The sequence below is a fragment of the Salvelinus sp. IW2-2015 genome, linkage group LG20 (assembly GCF_002910315.2).
Source record: "Salvelinus sp. IW2-2015 linkage group LG20, ASM291031v2, whole genome shotgun sequence".
Taxonomy (NCBI): Eukaryota; Metazoa; Chordata; class Actinopteri; order Salmoniformes; family Salmonidae; genus Salvelinus; species Salvelinus sp. IW2-2015.
This window is the reverse complement of record NC_036860.1, coordinates 29,672,267-29,695,960: the sequence shown is the minus strand read 5'-3', so window position 1 is coordinate 29,695,960 and position 23,694 is coordinate 29,672,267. Positions and strand designations below refer to the sequence as shown.

Sequence of the window (23,694 nt, the reverse complement as noted above, 5' to 3'; positions counted from 1 at the left end):
TGAAAACAAATAACTTTTTATCAGAAGAAATGTCACCCTTTATGTTAACACTGATAAATACATGGTTTCTGTATATCAAAGCTAACCGAAGAAAGCTTTTGCTTGTCACAGAGAATAAAATACCCACCAATGGTTTAAGACCAACAAAAGTCTCTACTTATCAAGAAATCCTTCAAGGATAAAATAAGCCTTCCCCGTTTTCACATCAGTATAGCAGGTCAGTAAGATGGACCTGTATTAAAGTGCAGACTGGGGTGGGGGAGGGGGGGCTGATTGCCTAAACTGACAACAGGGTTGCAGGGCTGGTTCAATGATCCACGACCACAAAAAACATTCACAACAGAATAAATGACAAGGCCCCTACCACTTCACCATGCTGGCTTTACTAGCATTGAAGTTATTATTGTAGTTTGTGGTAAAGGACTGGTTTGGAGTCAGGCATGGTGTGGCACTCGACGCAAAACGATAACCTAGTTCTCCCGAAACTACATGAAAATGGGCATATATATATAGCACACTAGACTGTTTATATGATATGTTCTATAGATCAGTGGCTCTGTGATTCGTCAGTAAATGTCATTTCACGCTCATCACCAGAACAAGGCAACATTCACCAGTCTCATTTCCCCATCTGACAAAATCTGATCTGAAATTGCACACACGCTGAGCATTAGACAAGGCATCGGTCTAGGCCTTTAAAACCTCTTGGCACGGAGAAAAATAAATACAAAGAACAATGGAAATATTGAAAATTGTTTGCAAAGTACATTCTCTTTCTTTCCATAAGAGGACTGGTAACTAATACAGTATGGTTGTTATGGAAAGAGCAGCTTGCGAAAAACAATGTAAAGTTAGGAAGGAAAGTCTGGTATACTAAAGCAACACCTATCACTATAGGCAGTCATGGACCGCGTGGGTGACACACGAAGAGTAAAAGGAGGCGAGGGCCGCTTTGCAGTATCTCAGGGGCTGGTGTCGAAGAAATAGGCCCAAATTCGGTAGGTCACGTTGCCATGGTGAAATGGTCTGAGGGGAAGGGAGAGGAGAAAGAAATAAAGCGAGAGAAAAGAAAAACACTGCAGTCACTCTTGCTTTGGGTCCCCAAAGAGGTGGATGTTGTTTGGGGTAAGAGTGGATGCTCAAGGGAGTGGCGGGTGTGGTTTGGAGTGTAGTTGGAACCGTCTTAGAATAGGAGGGACACATTGCTGGTCGTTGTACAAAAGCATGTCTACGCACGCACACACACACACACACACAGTCCGTCTGTCTACACGACTCAAGCTTTGCATTACCCTCTTCCCAGAACCACGCTCTTGGCACTTTTCTTTTTTTGTTGTTGTAAGAGTTTGACATAATAAATCGCTCGTTCCGCGGTCTCTTTCCTCGCCTTCACTGTCCTGCGCTCTCATTGGTCCTCAAAGCTCCAATCACGCTCTGGATGTTTTCTTCTGGGACCTATGAGAGATAGGAGGGCGGGGTTAAATGATTATTCCAAAAGCTCCAGTTTAAACTGACCTCTACAATTTACCATAGAAACGGAGACCATCACTCACCAGGGCATGGTCGAACTTGAAGGTACTGATGTAATAAGCTGGAATGTCAGCAGTCGCCAGGGGTTCCGATATTTGAGCCACGATACCACACTCGTCTGACAAGGCAATAAGAATAAAGAACACATCCATTAATATCAGATATTTCTTTCAGAAATGAGGGGTATCTGGGCATTTAATGCATTCCTCACATTGCCAAGTAGTATTCTGATTGGCATCACAGTTAGAGGTTTTTCAGAATCTTAGCCAAATGACACTCGCATCAAACAGTGTCTACTGGTGGTGTGTACTCTGCACAGAGATCTGACTAACATGTGGGAGACCTGTGGAAACCAACCTGAGAAAAAAAAACAAGGGTCCTACTTACCAAATCCTAAAGGCTGTCCTCCAATGCGAACCATTTTCCAAAGCTCCCCTGAAGCACTAGTGAAGAGGACATTGTTGGGGAACCTAGGAGGGAGAAAATGAATGCACATACTCAATCTATAGCAATAACATTACAAATAATGATTTGGTCAAATTCAGATTGTAGGTCAGTGGTTGCCCTACGTGCTATGGTGAAAAATACATCACTTCAGAAGTGCTAAAAGCCTGATCCACTTATCGTCCCCCTTCATAGCTTCGAGACACCACTGACCTATATAAGGGATACCTTGTCAATGTAGGACAAACTCGTGATAAAATACACTACATGACCAAAAGTATGTGGACACCTGCTTGTCGAACATCTCATTCCAAAATCATGGGCATTAATATGGAGTTGGTCCCCCCTTTGCTGCTATAACAGCCTCCACTCTTTTGAGAAAGCTTTCCACTAGATGTTGGAACATTTCTGCAGGGACTTGCTTCCATTCAGCCACAAGAGTATTACTGAGGTCGSGCACTGATGTTAGGCGATTAGGCCTGGCTCGCAGTCGGCGTTCCAATTCATCACTAWGGTGTTCAATGGGGTTGAGGTCAGGGCTCTGTGCAGGCCAGTCAAGTTCTTCCACACTGATCTCAAAAAAGCATTTCTGTATGGACCTTGTTTTGTGCACGGGTGCATTGTCATGCTGAAACATGACAATGCATGTCCTTTGTTGCCACAAAGGAGGAAGCACAGAATCGTCTAGAATGTCATTGTATGCTGTAGCGTTTAGATATCCCTTCACTGGAGCCATGAAAAAACAGCCGCAGACCATTATTCCTCCTCCACCAAACTTTACAGTTGGCACGAGTCATTGGGGCAGGCAGCGTCTCCTTGCATTTGCCAAACCAAGATTTGTCCGTTGGACTGCCTTCACTCCAAAGAATGCGTTAAGACTGCTCCGGAGTTGGGGGCAAGCTTGGCGGAAGGCTTTACACCACTCCAGCTTGGCATTGCGCATGCTGATCTTAGGCTTGTGTGTGACTGCTCGGCCATGGAAACCCATTTCATGAAGCTCCCGACGAACAGTTACTCTACTGACGTTGCTTCCAGAGGCAGTTTGAAACTCGGTAGTGAGGACAGATTTTTTTTTTTTTACACGCTACGCGCTTCAGCACTCCGCAGTCCCGTTCTGTGAGCTTGTGTGGCCTAGCACTTCACGGCTGAGCCGTTGTTGCTACTATACACTTCCACTTCAAAGGGCTGCTCTAGCAGGGCATAMATTTGACAACCTGTCTTGTTGGAAAGGTGGCATCCTATGACGGTGCCACGTTGAAAGTCACAGCGCTCATCAGTAAGGCCATTCTACTTCCCATGTTTGCCTATGGAACTAGCATGGCTGTGTGCTCGATTTTATACACCGGTCAGCAAAGTGTGTGGCTGAAATAGCCAAATCCACTCATTTACAGGGATGTCCACATACTTTTGTATATATATTGTAGCTACTAATGTAGTGGTACTGTAATCCTTTAGTTCAATCCACATGTGATTAGTAATGCAGCTGTTCGGGTTACTTCTACATGACCTTCTTTATTTGTAAGCCCTCTATGATTATCTATGTTTGTTTCCTAACAACCCAGCAGCAAACCCAGCAAAAAAGTTGTCCACAGACGACTCTAAAATGCAAATTGACAGCAGTTTTGCCTTTGAYGGCAAGACACCATAACCAGGTGAAGAAAAAATAAATGGCAGGACCACAGGAGAGCACCCACCGCTGTGTCGTCTGCTCGTCCATGACGAGAGAGATGTAGCCCTCAATCAGAGAGAAAGARAAGAAGCGGATGTGTCCAGTGTCCTCGCTAGACGCCGCAGGCTCCTTTATCCTGGAATAGAGAGTACCGAGATTCAAGTACGTCAAATATAACCATCTTTCAACTACATTTGGTCCTGTCCAAAACCCCATTCCAACATCATCATGTCGAGTGGTCTGCTAGTCAAACTTTTCACCAATTTCACAGTCTAATCCTAACAATAGGGACTAGGGTTGTACGGCTGGAACCCGGTTACCGAGATTTTACCACCCAAAATCMCTCCATTTCCCGGGATAAATAACTGCGAAACTGGTAAATTATAATACATTATTTATATAACAGCACGGCGTGAAATTGAACTTTTAAATGACATGATGCGATGTCTAAATCTGTCTTCTCTACAGCCACTGCAAGATGAATCATCAAGGCTCAGGGTGGGAAACAAATAACCCATCTCAGTATGGAGCGCATTTCACAATGCATGTAGACCCATCATGGTCACTTTTTTTCTTGTGACAGGTAGACCTACATTGCTGCAGCATAGCCTGTGACATTAATGTAAAGATTGAATGCGAGTCTTATTTACTCATCTCACCTAATTTTTTTAATTGTAAAGATCTTTCTTTTTTTTTCAGCTGCAGAGGTTTTTTTTTCAAAACAGCCCATCACTCGAATATCGTTGCATTAATCAGTGCACGTGCCAGCACAGTCGCAGTCTCTCCAACTCCATTCAAATTGTATCCAAAAGAGATAATCCTGTTCTAGATTGAGAGATATATCTACACACACATCCTAGACTACCTCTTTCAGGTAATAAATTCAATGCAGTATTAGTCTCTTGCGCAATATGCACGCAGCACCTGTGCTCCACTGGCCTCTCCTTTAAAAAAAAATAATAATAATAATAAACGCTCCTTAGCTCAGAGTCCCATGCAAGAAAAGCTAGAATAGAATCGCTTGTTGGGAAGAAAATGTTTTGTTGTTGCATTTCTTATACCAATAGACAGTTCGAAAAGGGACAAGATATTTTTAGCTGAATGTTAAATACAGCAGCCAATAGAACTCACGGGTTGTTTGAAAGAAGAGCGAACGTGCGATGGCGGTAGGCTATTGCAGTTATTTATTCAGACCCGTAACCATTCGATCTTCGTGAGAAGAAGTATTAGCCTTCTGCATCTAATTCTAGTCCTATATTATTAAAGGATGTCATTAGAATGATGAAGATAAGGACAACAAAACCTATTTAATTTAACTGTTGAAAGCAAGGCAGGAAAGAAGCAACAATAAAATAAGAGTTAGGCTAATAACATGAGGGGAAATATTATGAAAGGTAGGGTATACACACACACACACACACGTCAGCCTTCTAACTATACAAATATTGAAAATAAATATTGAAATAAAATTCGCTAGCCTATACTTGTAACTTTGTAGGCCGCATGTGCTGCACCAGAATAGCATGTTCTCTCCCTGCTTTATCATKGTTTGAACAATGTGTGCAATTTCTGTCCATATAATACAATGCAGTAATAYAGTACACACTCAAAAAGATTAGCCTACTGGAGCTAGTTTCATCCTAGTAAGGATGTTGTCCATTTAGGCTTCTGCACAGCCACTATGGAAGATCCAGTCTAGAGCGCACAGTTACATTGTGTTTAGGAGTATTTWAAAAAAAACTCTCCATGATTAAAGTAATAAGAAATAGCTGTAATTCTTGTAAAAACCGGTGAGTGTGCTTCATTACCATCCTCCTAAATCTAAACATCAAATGATTTTGACAGATAGGGAAATTAGCTTAATATAAAACTATAGTGGACAGAATGTGTTACTACATAACACAGGCTAATCTTTTCGTCACACTTATTACAGGAAATACACATCCTTTTCCACAAAGATTGGTGATGATACTATGAAAGTTTATAGTCATCACAATTTCACAAAATCGATTACTAAAAAAAGATCAATATCTTTGGTTTAGGACTAGTGTTTTCGTCAAATGCGCCTGTCAGTAGCAGCAGTCATTTAACAGAGCACGGTGGTGAGAGAATGTGGGTGTTCCTCCTACAAACGAAAGAGATAAGTTGACAAATGGCTTTCATCTATGGTTCTCATCTATCGACTGGCATATGTAGTATACCCAAGTTCTTTGAGGTTTGTCTGTTAGAAGAGTGCAAGCACTACATGTCGCCGCGGTTATTGTCCCAGTTAAATTGATTCCCATACAATATGGATGTGAGTGATTAATTTGCGCACACTATTGATTACAGTAGAACAAGCGAATCAATTTCAGTCAAGAGTGACCGCTTGGAAAATATTGGTGCGTGAGCAGTTAAGGTACTAATTTAGCAACACAAGTGAGACACGCGTGTTGGGAGTCATTTTTTATGTCTTGGTCTTCAACATATCACAACTTATTTCAGCATATTGATTATGATTTTGAACATTTAAAACATGTGTTTTGACACGTGGCTATTAATAAAAAATCCATGACAACAGGAAGCAGCAACAGTATCATTTTCAACAGGATTCTACTTAAATCAGGTAAAAACTACTGAATATGCCAAAAAACATGCTGTGGTTTATTGATTTTAGTGAAACCGTGAAAATTAGTTTGTCTTGCCTACTAACAGCAGCATAACCATCCTACGACAGCCCCTGCTCAAGTCTAACCCTCTTCCTAGGTTTTAGACTTCCTATGTTCAACAAATGGTCTGAACTCGAGCGGCTAAGTGCTCCTGTGGCTGTGTGTATATGATAGTCTCTTAAAAAGAGACGGCAGATGGCCTCTGGTGACAGCCATATGTGAAACAGGAGGAGTGCTTAGGAGAGGGTCCTTACCCGCCTGAGTAGAACATGACGTCCATGAGCAGGGTGGCCACCGAGGGCAATGTGTCCGGGTCCAGGCTGGTCACGCAGAACATGTTACTGGGGCTGGACAGAGGGTGGATGATGGGACGGGGCACTGTGAGCGAGTGAGAAAACATGTGCTTTTATTAATATGATACTGGGAGTTGTGAACATATATGCATTCAACTATTTTATGTCTCACTCAGTTTTGAAAGAGGACATTTCCAACACTTTTACAAAAATGGCTGATCCCTACTACCCATCAAATGTCACCTAAGGAGACAAATCTAGACAACAAAATCCCTCAACCAGCAAGAGGTTGACTTGATGGATAAGCAACAGATGTTCTGCCTGCCATATCCGACTGTGTTCTCAGGGCCTCTGTTCTGAGGCAGAACCTTGACAGCAGGTGCTGGATTGACTTACTCTTAAAACAAACATGTCAGTCAGCCTTGAAACATGTCAAGATGAGAATGCATCATTTCAGCCTTGCAACATTCAGTTTGACAGGGTGCATCAAAACAGCAAAATCATTTCAGGGAGTCTCTGCAATATTCTTATTCAGTAACCAACTTTAGTGGGCAAATGCTCAACTTCGATGGCCACTGGCACGCAGTAGAAGTGTGCTCTTCACTGATGAATCCCGATTTCAACTGTACTGTGCAGATGGCAGACAGCATGTATGGTGTTGTGTGGGTGGGTGGTTTGCTGATGTCAATGTTGTGAAAAGAGTGCCTCGTGGTGGAGGGGGTATGGGCAGGCATAAGCTAGACAACAAATAATTGCATTTTATCAACGGAAATTTGAATGCACAGAGATACCGTGACGAGATCCTGGGGCCCATTGTCGTGTCATTCATCCGCCGCCATAACTTCATGTTTCAGCATGATAATGCACACCCCCATGTCTCAAATAACTGTACACAATCCCTGAARGCTGAAAATGTCCCAGCCTGCATACTCAGACATGTCACCCATTGAGCATGTTCGGGATGCTCTGGATCGATGAGTACAACAGTTTTTCAGTTGAAGATAAGTGGGATAACATTCCACAAGCCACAATCAATGGATTTATTTAAATTGACTGATTCTCTTATATGAACTGTAACTCAGTAAAATCTTTGAAATTGTTGCATGTTTATATTTTTTGTTCAGTGTAATAATGTACAAATATTTTTAGAACATACAAAAAGGTCAAATAAGGGGTTCTTATATTTGTCTTGTTTCACTGCATATACAAATGGGTAACCTGTAACCTGACATTTACTCCTGAGGTGCTGACTTGCTACACCCTCGATAACTTCTGTGATTATTATTATTTGACCATGCTGGTAATTTATGAACATTTGGGCCATGTTCTGTTATAATCTCCACCCGGCACAGCCAGAAGGGGACTGGCCACCCCTCATAGCCTGGTTCCTCTCTAGGTTTCTTCCTAGGTTTTGGCCTTTCTAGGGAGTTTTTCCTAGCCACCGTGCTTCTACACCTGCATTGCTTGCTGTTTGGGGTTTTAGGCTGGGTTTCTGTACAGCACTTCAAGATATTAGCTGATGTACGAAGGGCTATATAAAATACATTTGATTGATTGATTGACCTGTATGAGTGTGAGGTGTGAAACGGAAATGTGTTTTTTGCATATCCCAACTCTCATTGCGACAACCTCGGCAGGGCCGCCGTGCACAGACTACTTTCAAAACAAAAACATGTTTTTTTAGCATAGGCTATCAGCTGATCATTTATGTACATCTACTAGTTAGCTAGCTCAATAATTGTATTTTCAATGCTCTTAAATAATAACTACATAATATTTCTTAATTTTAATAATCTAACTCATGATATGGCTGGCTGGCTAGTGGCTTGTGTGGATATTTTAGTATATGATGGTTAACTAGTCTAGACTACTACCTGTGTTCAGTGCTTAGTTTGTTAAATCGTGAGTGCCCCTAGGGAGCTCTGAGGCACCGGAACGCATGAGATCTTTTTTTACCTTTATAATAAAGCATCGCATACATATCATCGCAACTTACCCAAGTTGCACACATGGGTACCATTTTTAGTAGCCTAAAGTCGGGGGAAAATGTTTGGCTTTTATAAACTAATTTCATGCAATTCTACATAATTTTACATGACTGAAGACTTTGGCAGAATCTTGTTTTAATAYCTCACAAACTATCRRAATGACCTACTTTGACACTGACAAACTGAGAATCTGAGATCAATAAAAATKATCTTGCCTTAAATTCATCAATAGCCTAGGCGGGGAGACTAGGATCCCAGAATCGCCTCTTCACTGTTGATGTTGAGACCGGTGTTTTGCGGGTACTATTTAATTAAGTTGCCAGTTGAGGACTTGTGAGGCGTCTGTTTCTCAAACTAGGCACTCTAATGTACTTGTCCTCTTGCTCAGTTGTGCACCGGGGCCTCCCACTCCTCTTTCTATTCTGGTTAGAGCCAGTTTGCGCTGTTCTGTGAAGAGTAGTACACAGCGTTGTACGAGATCTGCAGTTTCTTGGCAATTTCTCGCATGGAATAGCCTTCCTTTCTCAGAAAAAGAATAGACTGACGAGATTCTGAAGAAAGTTCTTTGTTTCTGGCCATTTTGAGCCTGTAATCGAACCCACAAATGCTGATGCTCCAGATACTCAACTAGTCTAAAGGCCAGTTTTATTGCTTCTTTATTAATCAGAACAGTTTTCAGCTGTGCTAACATAATTGCAAAAGTGTTTTCTAATGATCAATTAGGCTTTTTAAAATGATGAACTTGGATTAGCTAACACAACATGCCATTAGAACACAGGAGTGATGGTTGCTGATACTGGGCCTCTGTATGCCCATGTAGATATTCCATTTAAAAAAATCTACAATAGTCATTTACAACATTAACAATGTCTACACTGTATCTGATCTTAATTTAATGGACCMAAAAAATKTGATTTTCTTTCAAAAACAAGGACATTTCTAAGTGACCCCAAACTTATTATAATTATTTTTAAAACGGTGCCAAGATGGAGGCTCAGTGGCGTCAAAACAGCGCCCTCTGTCAGTCATCTAGTGTATAGATCATTGCTTCTGAACCATGACTCTGTAGCCTATTTCTGGACAGCTGAGGTAATAACCCGGTGGCGATTTGAACAAACATTCCAGGCCATGAAGGCTACAACCTTCTCTGTCTGTTGTAAGCCAATGTTTTCAATGATGATGAAAAAAACATTACATTAGACTGCGTGTCTGTGATATGCTGCCTAGCTAGCTACATGCAACTCCTCACTTGAGTTTTGCATTGCGGCAAAAAACTATCGGCGAGTTTGTATGAACATGTTGATCAATTATTTTGTGTACAACATGTAAATAGCGGCATATAGCCTCCCCTCCTGAAAAAATTACATGAAATCGCACTTATGCTTAATACAGAGGCATGGAATGCAATAGTTTAAACATGTTGTTTATGCCAACTGCACGCTCCCGCAAACCTTGAGACATCTGTGGTAGTGTGTTGTGACAAAACTGCACATTTTAGAGTGGCCTTTTATTGTCCCCAGCACAAGGTGTGCCTGTGTAATGATCGTGTTGTTTAATCAGCTTCTTGATATGCCACATCTGTCAGGTGGATGGGTMATTTTGGCAAAGGAGAAATAAGCCTTTTGTGGTATGGAATATTTCAGGGGTATTTTATGTCAGCTCATGAAACATTGGACCAACACTTTACATGTTGCGTTTATATATTTTTGTTCAGTATAATACATTTTTTCACATGCAAATAGCATTTTTCGGTTAGTGCTCAAAGCATGCCATTCCATAGAGAAGCATTTATTTTTCCAATCAGTCCTCCATGACAACAAGATAAACAGAGGAAGCTAATAAGTCCTTCGTTTTTGGGTTATGCTCAGGTAAAACAATTTGGCTAATCTATTTTTCCGAGTCCTATTCTTGAAGATCAAGGGATATTCATTAATTGGCATGACTGGAAATCTGACAGACTTGTTTTTTAATGTAAATATTATAGCCTTGTATTATTATTTGTAGTAGAAAGCGATGGGTTAGAAGAAGCCTACATAACCAACCCATAAAGTAAAATGCAACATCCATTTATGGCCAGCTATGTAAACTAACATTGACTTAACCTGCGATGAATTCATTCAATTGATAATATACATTCTTGTCTTCCAAAAGTATCCAAAAGTAACAAAGTAATTCAATTATGTTACTTAGTTTGGGTAATCCAAAAGTTACGCTACGGATTACAATTTTGGACAGGTAAGTAGTAAATGTTACAGATTACATTTAGAAAGTAACCTACCCAACTGGACAGTTTTTGACAAAACCTAACGAACGTTCTGGGAAGTTTCACAGAACCAATTTTGGTTTGCTGCGTAAAGACTTGTGGCGAGCAGAAAGACTGTTGCTTTGTGAGAAGGTGTTTAAAGTTCACAGCCATTGTTATGTAAACGGCAGCTGAACAGTACCCAGAGCCTTGTTTTGGCTGAAAGTTAGAGCAGGTCCGCCGGAAACAGAAAAGTTTGAGACTTTTGGCAAAAACACTGGGATAAATCCTCAGACTACTGAGCCGAGCTGTACTGTGCTGGCCTGGTTACTATGTCCCATAGTTGCTGGAACCGTACTGGAAAGGACAATGTCAAAAGTAAATATCTGAGCAAGCACAGTACACGATAGTGTGAAAAAGGGCTAAAATGTCAGTCTTGTATATTGTGCCTACCGAGTTTAGGCTTGACAAAGCCGTTGGTGACTCCTAGGCTGTTGGCGGCCACGGTCTCTCCGTTGACCACTCTCATCAAGGTGAACTCAGAAGACAGGGTGTGCATGACCATAGGCAGGTCCCGCTCTCGAACCTGACAACCACAACACAACACCATCAACAAGTAGGCCTCAACCAAAACACTTGTTACAACCGGGAAACCTAAAAGTTAAGAGTTTCATAAAAACTTGAAATAGCATTTGAACGGTTGATTCAATTACATCAGAAAGTAACTCACATTTTCACTTCAAAACACCAAGTTGAAACCACACTTATCAGGGAAAAGAAACAATGGAGTCCCAAACAATGGAGTCCCAATAGCAAACAATTCACTGAAATTTCAAAAGAACTCTGCATATTGCTTAGCTGAACACCTCAAGTGTAACTAAAAGAAAAGGGGCCCGTGGCTACAGCAAACATTAATAAAGCATTTTAGGTAAGTACTGCATGTCTGACTAGCAAAAAGTTTGGGCCACCAACCTCCCAAAGGAATGCAATGCTTCTGCTTCAAAATCTAATTTCAAAGTGAAATTAAATCCCCCAAATAGCTGTCCATTACACGGGCCTAATGCAAAGCTACTGTGTCAGTTCCATTTACATTTGTCATTTAGCAGGCGCTGTTATCAGAGCGGCTTACAGTGCTTCATTTGTAAACCGGGAGTTGCCGGAACAAGAACAAAAAGTGAGCGCAAGAGGGGAGTCCTGGGGTGTTCCGAGGTATGCAAGATAGGGACAGAGAAAGAGTGAGTAAGACATCAAGACGAGTAGACAGATTGATGCAGAGGCAGCGAGCGAGAGAAATGGAGAGAAACTGATGCAGAGACTCAGGTTGTTTCTTCCTTTTCTTTAGAGCCAGTGATTAGGCCGTGGCTGGGAGCAGCTGGCGGAGGGAAAACAGTGGCCATGAATGTTACCGGGAATTCCAGCAAGAGCCTGAGCCGAGACTGATCCTCTTTAAATAACTACTGCCAGATTATCAACAATTTTATATTTCCTTACAAAGGCTACAGTTATTCAGCAGACCTTGTGTTTTCTTCTCTCCCCGTCTTAGTAGCAGGTAATAAAAAGACTCCCTGTGGCCAAAAAGGCCTGGCATGAGGAAGGACTGGTGTAATTAAGCAGCTCGTCAAAGAAAAAGTGCCGCCCAGGGAGGTACGCTGCTATTGTCTTTTCATATCGAGCAAAATGGGAAAACAGTTACAGGCCACAAAGTACAAGTGGGGGAATACTACACTAAAATGGCATGTTTCGTAAGCTATTTTCCATTATCTATATATAACAGTAGGCTACCTTCAATCCTCTCCACTGGACCACTGGTAACATAACGAGGTCATGCAAATTACCATGTTGAGTAATACTTGCAGGAATAAGCAGCTAAACTGACAAATAGTGAGTTTTTTTGGTTCTGTACTCCAACATTGGATTTTAAATTATACAATGAGGTTAAAGTAAAGATTGTCAGCTTAAATTCCATTAATTTCAGGTGAACACTTTTTGTACATAGTCCCCCACATTTTAGTGGGCCAAATTCACTGTATTAAAGTTTAGTATTTGGTCCCATATTCTTAGCACACAATGATAGCCCTGAATGAATTGTGAATAATGATAAGTGAGAAAACGCACAAATATATGACTCCAAGACATGCTAACCTATCACCATTACAATAACAAGAGAGGTAACATTTTTTGGTGGGGTATATTATTTGTGCGTCTTTCTCACTCATCATTGTTCACAAATTATTCAGGATTATCCGTAATCATGGTAGCATCCTCATTAATGTAGAAGTGTTTCGAAAACAAATTATATTCTTATTCACAATAAAAGTAACTTCAAATGTGCACAATACATTATTTACCATTAATTTCTATTGGGCAAAAAACAATCTGAAACAACCAAAACAAACAGCAAATGCATTCAACAAGATTGTAGAGTCACAAGCTTGATGTAATCATTGCGTACTAGGAATATGGGACCAAATACCAAACTTAAGTGAATTTGTCCCAATACTTTTCGCAGTGCAAGAACGCAACACGGCAATCCTGTGTACTTGCATCAAGTTTGCAACTGCGGGGCTGCCCACATCTGCATAGTTTTACTACGCAGGATCACCATTTTGTGCAGCCATTTGTCGGGGGCTGACAGACGGACTCAGTCTGTGTCTCYCAACTTACTGATGAGAGTTAGAATAGTAGAATACACCAGGTGCACCATTTCGAAATGTGGTTGTGYGTCAGCAGTTCCTCTTGTTGTCAGCCAACTCAATTAGCCCTGTCAGCTAACAATTTATTTTTTTATTGGTAAGTTAGTCTAGCCAGCTATCATGGCCAAATACTGACTGGGCACATGACCAGGGGCCCTGACCTCCAGGGAGCCCCATTGATTGTGTTAGTCACTCTCACTCAGGTGACTAATGCCATGTTAATTTGACATGTCCAAATGTGTAGAATTGCAGGAAATTAGCTTTAAAACTGCTAAAATGTCTCTACCCCATGGCAAAATTGATATAAACTGAAAAGAAATCCTCTGCCCAATGGAAAAATTTGTAAAATAGCAGGAAATGTACTTTCAAACTAAAAAATGTTCTCTCCGCAATCAAAACAGGGGCCAGTGTTTTGCCAGCGAGGTGRTGGGGCCCCCAACCAAATCTAGCTTACGTCCCCCAAAAAGATAGGGCCGGCCCTGGCTATTGGTATGCATTTAGTTAAGAGGTTTAAGTAGTTTAACTGTACAAATGAATTGATTGCACAAATCAGTTGMCTGCATGTGTTGGTATGGTTATGGGAATGCAGACCACTACAGCCACTTACATTCTGTGGCCCCATCAAAGTTGCCCCTGAGGTAGGGTATAAATTAAGCTAAGAGAGGTCTGTAGTGTAACTGCACTCACCAGGATGAAGTCCGTCTGATAGGTGGACAGCATAAACACAGAAATGTTGTGGTCTGCCAAGGGGGCGATGACAGACTTGGCTATTTTGGTGACTCCGATTGGCTGAGAGTTGGTGGTGCTCCCACCCCCCGACACCACATTGAGAGCCAACCACGTGGCTTCGGCGACACTAAGGTGCTCCGACTCAGGCAGTTCTGAAACCAGACAAGAAAATGCTGTTAAAGGTGTGGCCCCAGATGTATGCGTGTCTGTCAGCGGCCCCCTTGGCGATAAATGAGGCCACTGACAGTGTCGCCGGACTCTCAATGTCCCCTATTTTACGGATTATTGTTTGAATTTCTCCTCYGCTGATGAGCTGGAGAAGGCATTGTCAAGCCTGGGTGCTATTAATATGAGAGGGGTCTGACTTGGAAAAGACCTGACTCCATTGCTAAGAACAATAAGAGACCACACAACTGACCATGCTAACTTATTCCATCATAAAATCCATCATGTGTGGAGAAAAACCTTGAAAGAAACCTTGTTAAATAAACTGCATTCATGAGTGTCATTGGAATGAGTAAATAAGCTTATAATAATTCGGAGCAAAGCAAAAAAAAAAGCTAAGAGTGTATTTGAGAAATTAAGGCATATACATTTTTCAACCATTTTCCACCCTAAAAATTTGGTATAAAGGAAAGGATTTGATTTCTTGTCAAACAAGTGGAAAAATGGGCCTTAGAAAACAACTACCAGGAAAAGTCTTAAGAGATTGTCCAGTACTTTTRTATATTTTTTTGCCAGTAGTTCTGAAAGTAGCGCTCAAGAGAAAAAGGTGTTCAACCGAAAATCTGATTTGTGCACCATGTTATTGCTCTCTCTGCTGTGGGTGTGTCATGTGCATCTTCTAGGCGTCACTCAGATGGCGAGGGGCTGAAGCTCATTCGTGGAAGTCATTGCTCGCTCTGATTTTACACTGCTGCTGCTCGCTGTTTATTATCTATGCATAGTCACTTTACAAATGACCTCGACTAACCTGTACCGCGCACATTGACTCGGTACCAGTACCACCTGCAAATAGCCTAGTTATTGTCATTTTCTTGGGTTACTTTTTGATAATWWAAAAAAAAARYTTAGTGTATTTAGTCAATATTTTCTTAACTCTATTTCTTGAACTGTATTGTTGGTTAAGGGCTTGTAAGGCATTTCACAGTAAGGTCTACACCTGTTGCATTTGGCGCATGTGACAAATACAATTCGATTTGATTCTCTGCTGTGGGTGCATCATGTGCATCTCGCTAGCGGTAACACATATGGTGGAAACTTGAATTGCTATGGGCCTGGCCCACGTGGGAGGAATTTGTACAGCTCCCAGAAAGAAAGAAAAAATTGTCAATTTCAAACTAGGGAAATTGTGGCCAATTGAGGTAACATAGTAATTCTGCTCATAGATTATGTACAACACATTGACAYAATCAGCCCAAAGCGGGAGGTTAAAAAAAATACTTCGTAGTCAGTTGAGTACACTATAATGTACTGTTCTGTACTTTGTTGTCCAAAATTCTGAAACAGAAACGTCTATGATTGGTTCAGATTTGGTCCGATCCACACCAACCAAATTTGGTCTTGTTAAGTGGTGGATCTTATTAAAATAATGAAGAGAAAGAAATTCATAATTGTTGTGATGTACAAATAAGGGACCCATCATGAAATTCCATTACCGCAATTCTGTTACCAGGTGTACATTCACTTCACTTACTGTAATTCAATAACCAAAATAGATTMTTTTCAAAGTAGAGGTGTGAAAACATGGTCAAACTGAGGGAGATGACCAAAATTATGTTACCATCTGCACAGTTCTTCCAGTAAAAGTACACTGAAAACATAACAAAAACACAATGTTAAAGGTAGTCCATGTGAATAGAGTTGTATGGTTTACTACACTTTCAAATCAATGTTTGTTTGGCATACATTTTAAGTGAAAAATCTGAGTCTCAGCACAATTCCATTCCCATTAATTGCTCACATACAGGTAGGCACAATAGAAACTTCCAGCCAATCTACAGTAGAATACCCGCACCTGTTTCGCAACGCAGAGCTTCTAGTATCCATGGTGACCAACAAGGGTCACCCTGGAAACCAGTCTAATGACATGGATTCAACTCACTCAACCACAAAGCCAAGTCAGTGACAGCTTGGCCTCTGTTAACCCATAATGGCAAAGGGGGGAGAACTGATGGAGCAATATGTGATCAAACATCGGCAGCCAGTCAAGATAGGAGTGATTTGAGAAAATCATAGGGCTACAATTTTTTTCCTGTGGTCTGATCCTGGTTTCCACAGTAACCTTAAAGGTCCAGAGGTAGAGACTACAAAACCCACCTTTGAAGCCTTCCTCGTCGACGATAAGGGTATAGTCCTCCGGAGTTTCCGTCAAACTGAAAAATTTGCATCTGGAAACGAAAGAGGATGTTTTACAGTGAATAACGTGGTTCATTATGCAACTTGTAAATCACCAGTTATTTTCAACAGAACATATTCATCATCTAAGTTAAATTGTAAAAAATGGGAAGGAGTTATTGGAAGCTGCTTGTAGGCAATAAGGAACCTTAACCTTTTGCCCAGAAATGACCTCATTGGACAATGCAGAGGAGCAAAAGCATTTTGTTAGCCTAAAGTATTGTGGTTGCATGAGCAAAAAAAAAAAGAAGATTAATGTTATTTCATATGCCTATCGCCTACGAGTACACTAACTATTCAGTCAACATTGTTGATGACCAATAAACGTCTGTACAACCTCCAAGGAAGCTGAGAAAAAAACACCAGCTTGCTCTGGTCAGACAGAAATACTCGGTCTGAATCTAATGTAATCAGCCTCCAAAAAGTCTGTGACCCCCACATGGCCCCCAAAGTTCCACCGTAGAAAGAAAGCAACACATCCATACACTCAATGCAGACAATTTATGTGATCACAAGACTGAATATCTTCTATATCACCATATTTATAGACATATAGGCTATATTTGAGGGCCATCAGGTCAGAGACAACACAGAAATACGCCGTGGTGTTTCTCAGCTCGAAATAAATCCAGCTATTTCTTACATTTCATTCCTCAGTTGAGTGATAAGAGCTCCATATACAGTGGGGCAAAAAAGTATTTAGTCAGCCACCAATTGTGCAAGTTCTCCCACTTAAAAAGATGAGAGGCCTGTAATTTTCATCATAGGTACACTTCAACTATGACAGACAAAATGAGAAAAAAAAATCCAGAAAATCACATTGTAGGATTTTTAATGAATTTATTTGCAAATTATGGTGGAAAATAAGTATTTGGTCACCTACAAACAAGCAAGATTTCTGGCTCTCACAGACCTGTAACTTCTCTTTAGAGGCTCCTCTGTCCTCCACTCGTTTACCTGTATTAATGGCACCTGTTTGAACTTGTTTATCAGTATAAGATAAGAAACCTGTCGCCACAAACGCAAGCAGTCACAGACTCCAAACTCCACTTGTCAAGACCAAAGAGCTGTCCAAAAGACACCAGAAGCACAAAATTGGTAGACCTGCAACCAGGGCCTGGAAGACTGAATCTCCAATAGTAAGGCAGCTTGGCTTTGAAGAAATCAACTGTGGAGAGCAATATTAGGAAATGAAGACATACGAAACCACTGATAATCTTTCCCTCGATCTGGGGCTCCACGCAAAGATCTTACCCCGTGAGGTCAAAAGGATCACAAGAAACGGTGAGCAAAAACCCAGAACCACATCGGGGGGACCTAGTGAGGGGACCTGCAGAGAGCTTTGGACCGAAAGTAACAAAAGCCTACCATCAGAACACACTAGCGCGCCGCCAGGTGACTCAATCCCTGCAGTGCCCCGACGTGTCCCCCTGCTTAAGCCAGTACATGTCCAGGCCCGTCTGAATTTTGCTAGAGAGCATTTGGATAGTCCAGAAGAAGATTGGGAAAGCATATGTCAGATGAAACGCAAAATAGAACTTTTTGTAAAATATCAACTCGTCCCGGTGTTTGGAGGACAAAGAATGCTGAGTTGCATCCAAAAACACCATACCTAACTGTGAACGCAATGGGGTTGCAAACATCATGCTTGGGCTGTTTTTTCTGCAAAGGGACGCAGGACGACTGGATCCGTGTAAAGACAGATGGAATGGGGCCATGGTACGTGAATTTGAGTGAAAACCTCCCTTCAGTCACAGGCATTGTTAGAATGAAAACGTGGCTGGGTCCTTTCAGCATGGACAATATCCAAAACACACCGCCGGGCACAAGAGTGCTTTGTAAGAAGCATTTCAAAAAGGTCCTGGAGTCCCTACCAGTCTCCAGATCTCAACCCCATAGAAAATCTTGGAGAGTTGAAAGACCGTGTTGCCAGTCAACAGCCCCAAAACATCACTGCTCTAGAGGAGATCGCATGGAGGAATGGGCCAAAATACCAGCAACAGTGTGTGAAACCTTGTGAGACAGACTAAAAAACGTTTGACCTCTTGTCATTGCCAAAAAGGGTATATAACAAAGTATTTGAAATAAACTTTGGTATTGACCAATACTTATTTTCCACCATCATTTGCAAATAAATCATAAAAAATCCTACAATGTGATTTTCTGGATTTTTTTTCTCATTTTGTCTGTCATAGTTGAAGTGTACCTATGATGAAAATTACAGGCCTCTCTCATCTTTTTAAGTGGGAGAACTTGCACAATTGGTGGCTGACTAAATACTTTTTTGCCCCACTGTAGTTGTGTAAACCTCGTTGCCAGAGGATGCTTTTTGAATATTTTTGCTCCCTGCATCTGTCTATGCAAACATACCCAAATACATGCATCTCGAGTTGGGAATGCCAGCAGCTGCAGCAGACAGTTATGCTGATCATAAGACCTGAACCGGCTCACAATTCTGGGAGAGAGGAGACACAGGTTTATGACCTATGCTTGTCCAATTCACCCAAACCGCTCTTAAATCGAGGGGCACCATTGATACTTGTCGATTGTGGAAAGCAGCGAGTCTGATGCCATGATTCATTTCTTGAATGATGGCGTACATCATCGCCTAAATGCTGAAGTGGCCTACTTGTCCCAAACATCTACTGTTGTTGTGTCATCTTATCATCTCGAGTGTCCTTGGGTTGGCATGATGGAGAGCTTTACTAATACATAGAGAAAGGGTGTCTCACCACCATTACAAAAGAGGAGACTCACGATTACGTTCACCTTCAGTACGACGTGGCTCCTTTCCACTATTGGATGTGTTAATTTAAGGTTTTAAATTGATGAAAGGATGCTAATCTAGTGATAGCCTTTAGAGAATGGCTCTCAAACTCTGTTCCTGAGAGCTACCATCCTGTAGGTTCACTCCAACCCTAATCTGGCACATCAGGATTATTACAACTGGGGTTGGAGCAAATACCTACAGGAGGGCAGCTCTTCAAGAACAGGGTTGAAGAGTCCTACATTAGAGTGAAGTTTTGAAGTTTAGGTCTACCTCATTACTCTTGGTGCATATGTATTTGGAAACTGCTGTCAGAACATACTTGTTTAATTTGATCTCTAATTTGTACTTTTCTTATCTTGAAAAAGGTTAGATGAATCTGAGGTATTGTGCAACATGGCCATGTCCTCATTAAAGTGTTGTAGTAGTAAGAAGCACTGTGTTTCTTGCATTGCTCATGAACAACTTGAAAAATAGGTTAGATCGGGTAAAGGCGTCCACATACATAGATCCGGTTTGCTCCTAGCAGAACTCGGCTAGGCGACGTGAACATCTGTGCTCACATGCTCCCTTAAAAATACCTTCACTTGAAAAATTGGAAAAAMCCCCCAGCAATATTACTGTTTATCCCTCTTGAGAAGCTGTACGCAACATGAGTTGAAAAAATAATCCCAGAAATGTTCCATACACACAAAAAGCTTATTTCTCTCACATTTTGGGCACAAATCCATTTACATCCCTGTTAGTGAGCATTTCTCCTTTGCCAAGACAATCCATCCACCTGACAGTTTTGGCATATCAAGAAGCTGATTATACAGCATGATCATTACACAGGTGCACCTTGTGCCGGGGACAATAAAAGGCCACTAAAATGTGCCATTTTGTCACAACACAATGCCACAGGTGTCTCATGTTGAGGGACCGCACAATTGGCATGTTGACTGCAGGAATGTCAACCAGAGCTGTTGCCAGAGAATTGAACGTTCATATCTCTAACATTAGCCACATCCAATGTCGTTTTAGAGAATTTGGCAGTATTTCCAACCGGCCTCACAACCACAGTATGGCATGGTGTGGGAGAGCAGTTTGCTGATGTCAACGTTGTGAACAGAGTGCCCCATTGTGGCGGTGGGGCTATGGTATGGGCAACCAGCCTCAACTTCACACAACCATTGAAGATTAGTGGGACAACATTCCACAGGCCACAATCAAAAGCCTGATCAATTCTACGCGAAGGAGATGTATCACGCTGCATGAGGCAAATGTTGGGCACACCAGATACTGACTGGTTTTCTGATCCGTGCCTCTACCTTATTTTTAGGCATCTGTGACCATCAACAACATTCTAGGTGGTAAGTAGCTTGCAAGCCATCCCCTTGTGTTTGTGTGGCTCCACATATGGTCAGCATCACTCACATTCTACATGAATGCAAGGCACTTCGCAGGGAGCTTCTAGAGGAGTTTGTTTCAGGCTGTTACAACACCCCTGAACAATTAACACACCGTTACTTGACTCGAAATTTGAAGCTATTAAAAAAAGTAGTGTCAAATCTAAAAGTACTTCACAAATAAATATATTAGTGACTCCCAAATGGTACTAATGCCATGAATTTAAAGCTGCAACTAAGCCAATATGAGGACAGTAATCTCCTAAATAAAAACACTCCATGATGAAAATGTATATTACATTCTGTGGACCTCTACCTGTTTTTCAAGTATTTTTTAGGGGTCAGCGGAGAACACAAAGAAAGGTCACTGAAAGGTGGAGGGGAAGTTGCCCTGAGGACAGCTTGGTCAACATAGGCTAGCCAATGGCCTTTCCAATCCCATGTGCCCTTAATGTATGGATCCTCACTAAAAAAATAATACTTGCCTTCAACGTGTGTCCTGGTGCAGTCATAACGCCAAGATCTTTGTTGGAATGCAAAACGCCAATATTATTGGAATGCATTTCTCACAGACATTACCCTTGAGGAAATAATCACTTAGCACTAACGAAGTTTAGGTTAGAGAGTAGGCCTATTGAGAAAATTCTCAGTGAAATTCCATAATCGTATAACTATCGCAATAGGTTGAACATAGAGAATATATCCTGGCTATAACCTGCCCTGTCCTCATCATGCCAGTTGAAATTAATATACGGATCTTAACATTGTTATTGTGATCCCTTAATAGCCTATTAAAATTAATATAAACAGTCTGTAGTCAAGAACACAACCACCAGTCAAGCGCAATCACTTATTCGGCAGCAGATATAATGGCTTGCGGTACTAACAACATATCATGATTGCAACATCGCAAATGATGTATTCGGCATCTTCGCGGACTACTTAAATGCCGGCTGTAGGCCTATATACGAAAGCCTCACGCAGGCGGTTCAAGTTTGATTTCAAAGCAACCACCTCCCCCGGATAATTTTCCAGCTACACACACACACGAAAAACAACACCGCAGAGTTCAAAACTGAGCACGTACACACCCCCCTTCACGTCGGACTACAAAAGCTGAAAATGTAAATACAAAACTAAATATCCTACTGAATTTAAAGAATATGCCACTGCGAGCACTCATTGACACATGCAAAAACAACAAAACAGGCATTTTCATTGAAAGCTAAAAAGACAACTGTACTGAAAACAACTAAAATTGCACCGTTTTGCTACACCGATCGGCTACATAATCCAGTCCTGCACTTAGTTTTCAATAACGTTACTGCCCAATACCACATTTATGACTCGTTTGTTATATTTTTACGGATTTGGTAAGTGTTCATATCTATATCGCTACTTACCTTGTTTTAGAGGGCAAGAAGGCGAGTTTGATTAATCCATGAGTGCAAATCTGAATGCCCTCTTTTGCTATACTTGCTACTTTCAAACTGTGTTCTAAAATATGCAACTCCATCTTTTGCGTCTTCTCATTTGACGAACATCTAAAAAATAAAAAAAATGAAATGTATATCCTTTCTAATAAAAATAAATAAATATACCTCTGCTATATAGCTAGAGCGTATAAAAACCGTGAACCGGAGCAGAAAGCAAAGGAGGGAGAAGAAAAAGTTATCCACTTAGGAAAAGAGTAAAAGAGAGCAAAAGACAGAAGCAGGGTGAAATAAAAGAAAGCACAATGAGGTAAACAGGGAGGAAGAAAATTGAGAAGGACTGTCGGTCCGCGTGTTTTCTCTCCGACAGGGATTGGAATAGTCCAGCAGCTGTTAGCAGTGAAACAAACAACTTGCCAATCAAAAGAAGGGGAGGAGCATAGAGGTAGAAAGACAACTCGTCTTTGTATCTGTATTATGGAGTCTCAGACAGCATGGGCAACGCCATTGAGGCAATCTCCATTTTGAAGTAATAAATGTTCTTCTTCACGATTGACTGATCCCTCCTGATGACCCGGTTCCACATGACTCCAACAGGGTCACCAGGAGGGCTCAGCCAACGAAGTTGGAAGTGCAACACAGTTGACTACGTTAAAATGGTGGAAGCCCTAAATGGTGCTGGCCATGTTAATACGGCCTTTTGGACAACGGCCTCTATCATTCTCTATGGGGAGGACCTTGCTCTGGCACACTGGCATGTCGGGACATGTAGTTCCACATTTCCTATGGCGCCATGGGCCATCTTGGCGAAAATACAGGGACAATGCAAAATGTAGTTATGAAAAATGTTGTATTTTGTCTCATGGTCATATACCAGTTTTTTATGCAATAATGGTCTGACCCCAAAACTCAGATAGGCCTAATCCATCAGTGTCCATCATGTCCAAAAACACCAACAGTCATCTCTAGGACATTATAGCCAGTCCACTGTCCAAAGACCGGTTGGTTTTTCAGTATCAAAACCAATGCTTGTGCAACTATGGGGCAATACAGATTGGGTTGGTCTAGAATGTTGATATGTAGGGTACTATGGGGCGAGACAACCCCCCTGGCTGCTACTAGTCTTGATCAACTACATATTTAATCTGTTTCATCAACATTTTTGAAGTAATTCCATCAAAACAATTTTGAGGTAAATTTATGTACTTTATTTTGTGATTTCGAAAAAGTTGTAGATATAATCCAATGAAGATAGATCCTTTTTTTTATACCGTATTAGTCAAACGTTTGGACTCTACTCATTCAAGGGTTTTTCTTTATTTTTACATTTTTTTTTACATTGTAGAATAATAATGAAGACATCAAAACGATGAAATAACACATATGGAACTATGTAGAAACCAATTTTTTTTATACAAATATATTATATTTTAGATTCTTCAAAGTAGCCACCCTTTCCCTTGATGACAGCTT

At 41.2% G+C, this 23,694-nt stretch overlaps 1 protein-coding gene across 2 annotated transcripts; it reads right to left on the bottom strand.

Moving 5' to 3' along the window:
* Positions 1-22,631, bottom strand: LOC111981201 (cytosolic arginine sensor for mTORC1 subunit 2). 2 transcript variants are annotated; one of them, XR_002879563.2, is made up of 10 exons: positions 22,192-22,631; positions 16,556-16,626; positions 14,195-14,388; positions 11,268-11,400; positions 6,546-6,669; positions 3,669-3,779; positions 1,918-2,000; positions 1,554-1,648; positions 1,293-1,455; positions 1-1,026 (listed from the first exon to the last, which is right to left on the bottom strand). XR_002879563.2 is itself a non-coding variant. In XM_024012368.2 (9 exons), exons 1-9 carry the CDS (start codon positions 22,302-22,304, stop codon positions 1,390-1,392), a joined length of 990 nt encoding a protein of 329 aa, XP_023868136.1. In that variant the 5' UTR covers positions 22,305-22,631; the 3' UTR covers positions 1-1,389. The 2 variants fall into 2 exon arrangements, 1 of the variants encoding a protein (XP_023868136.1); XM_024012368.2 differs by having other exon boundaries at positions 1-1,455.
* Between the last annotated feature and the right edge of the window lie 1,063 nt (positions 22,632-23,694).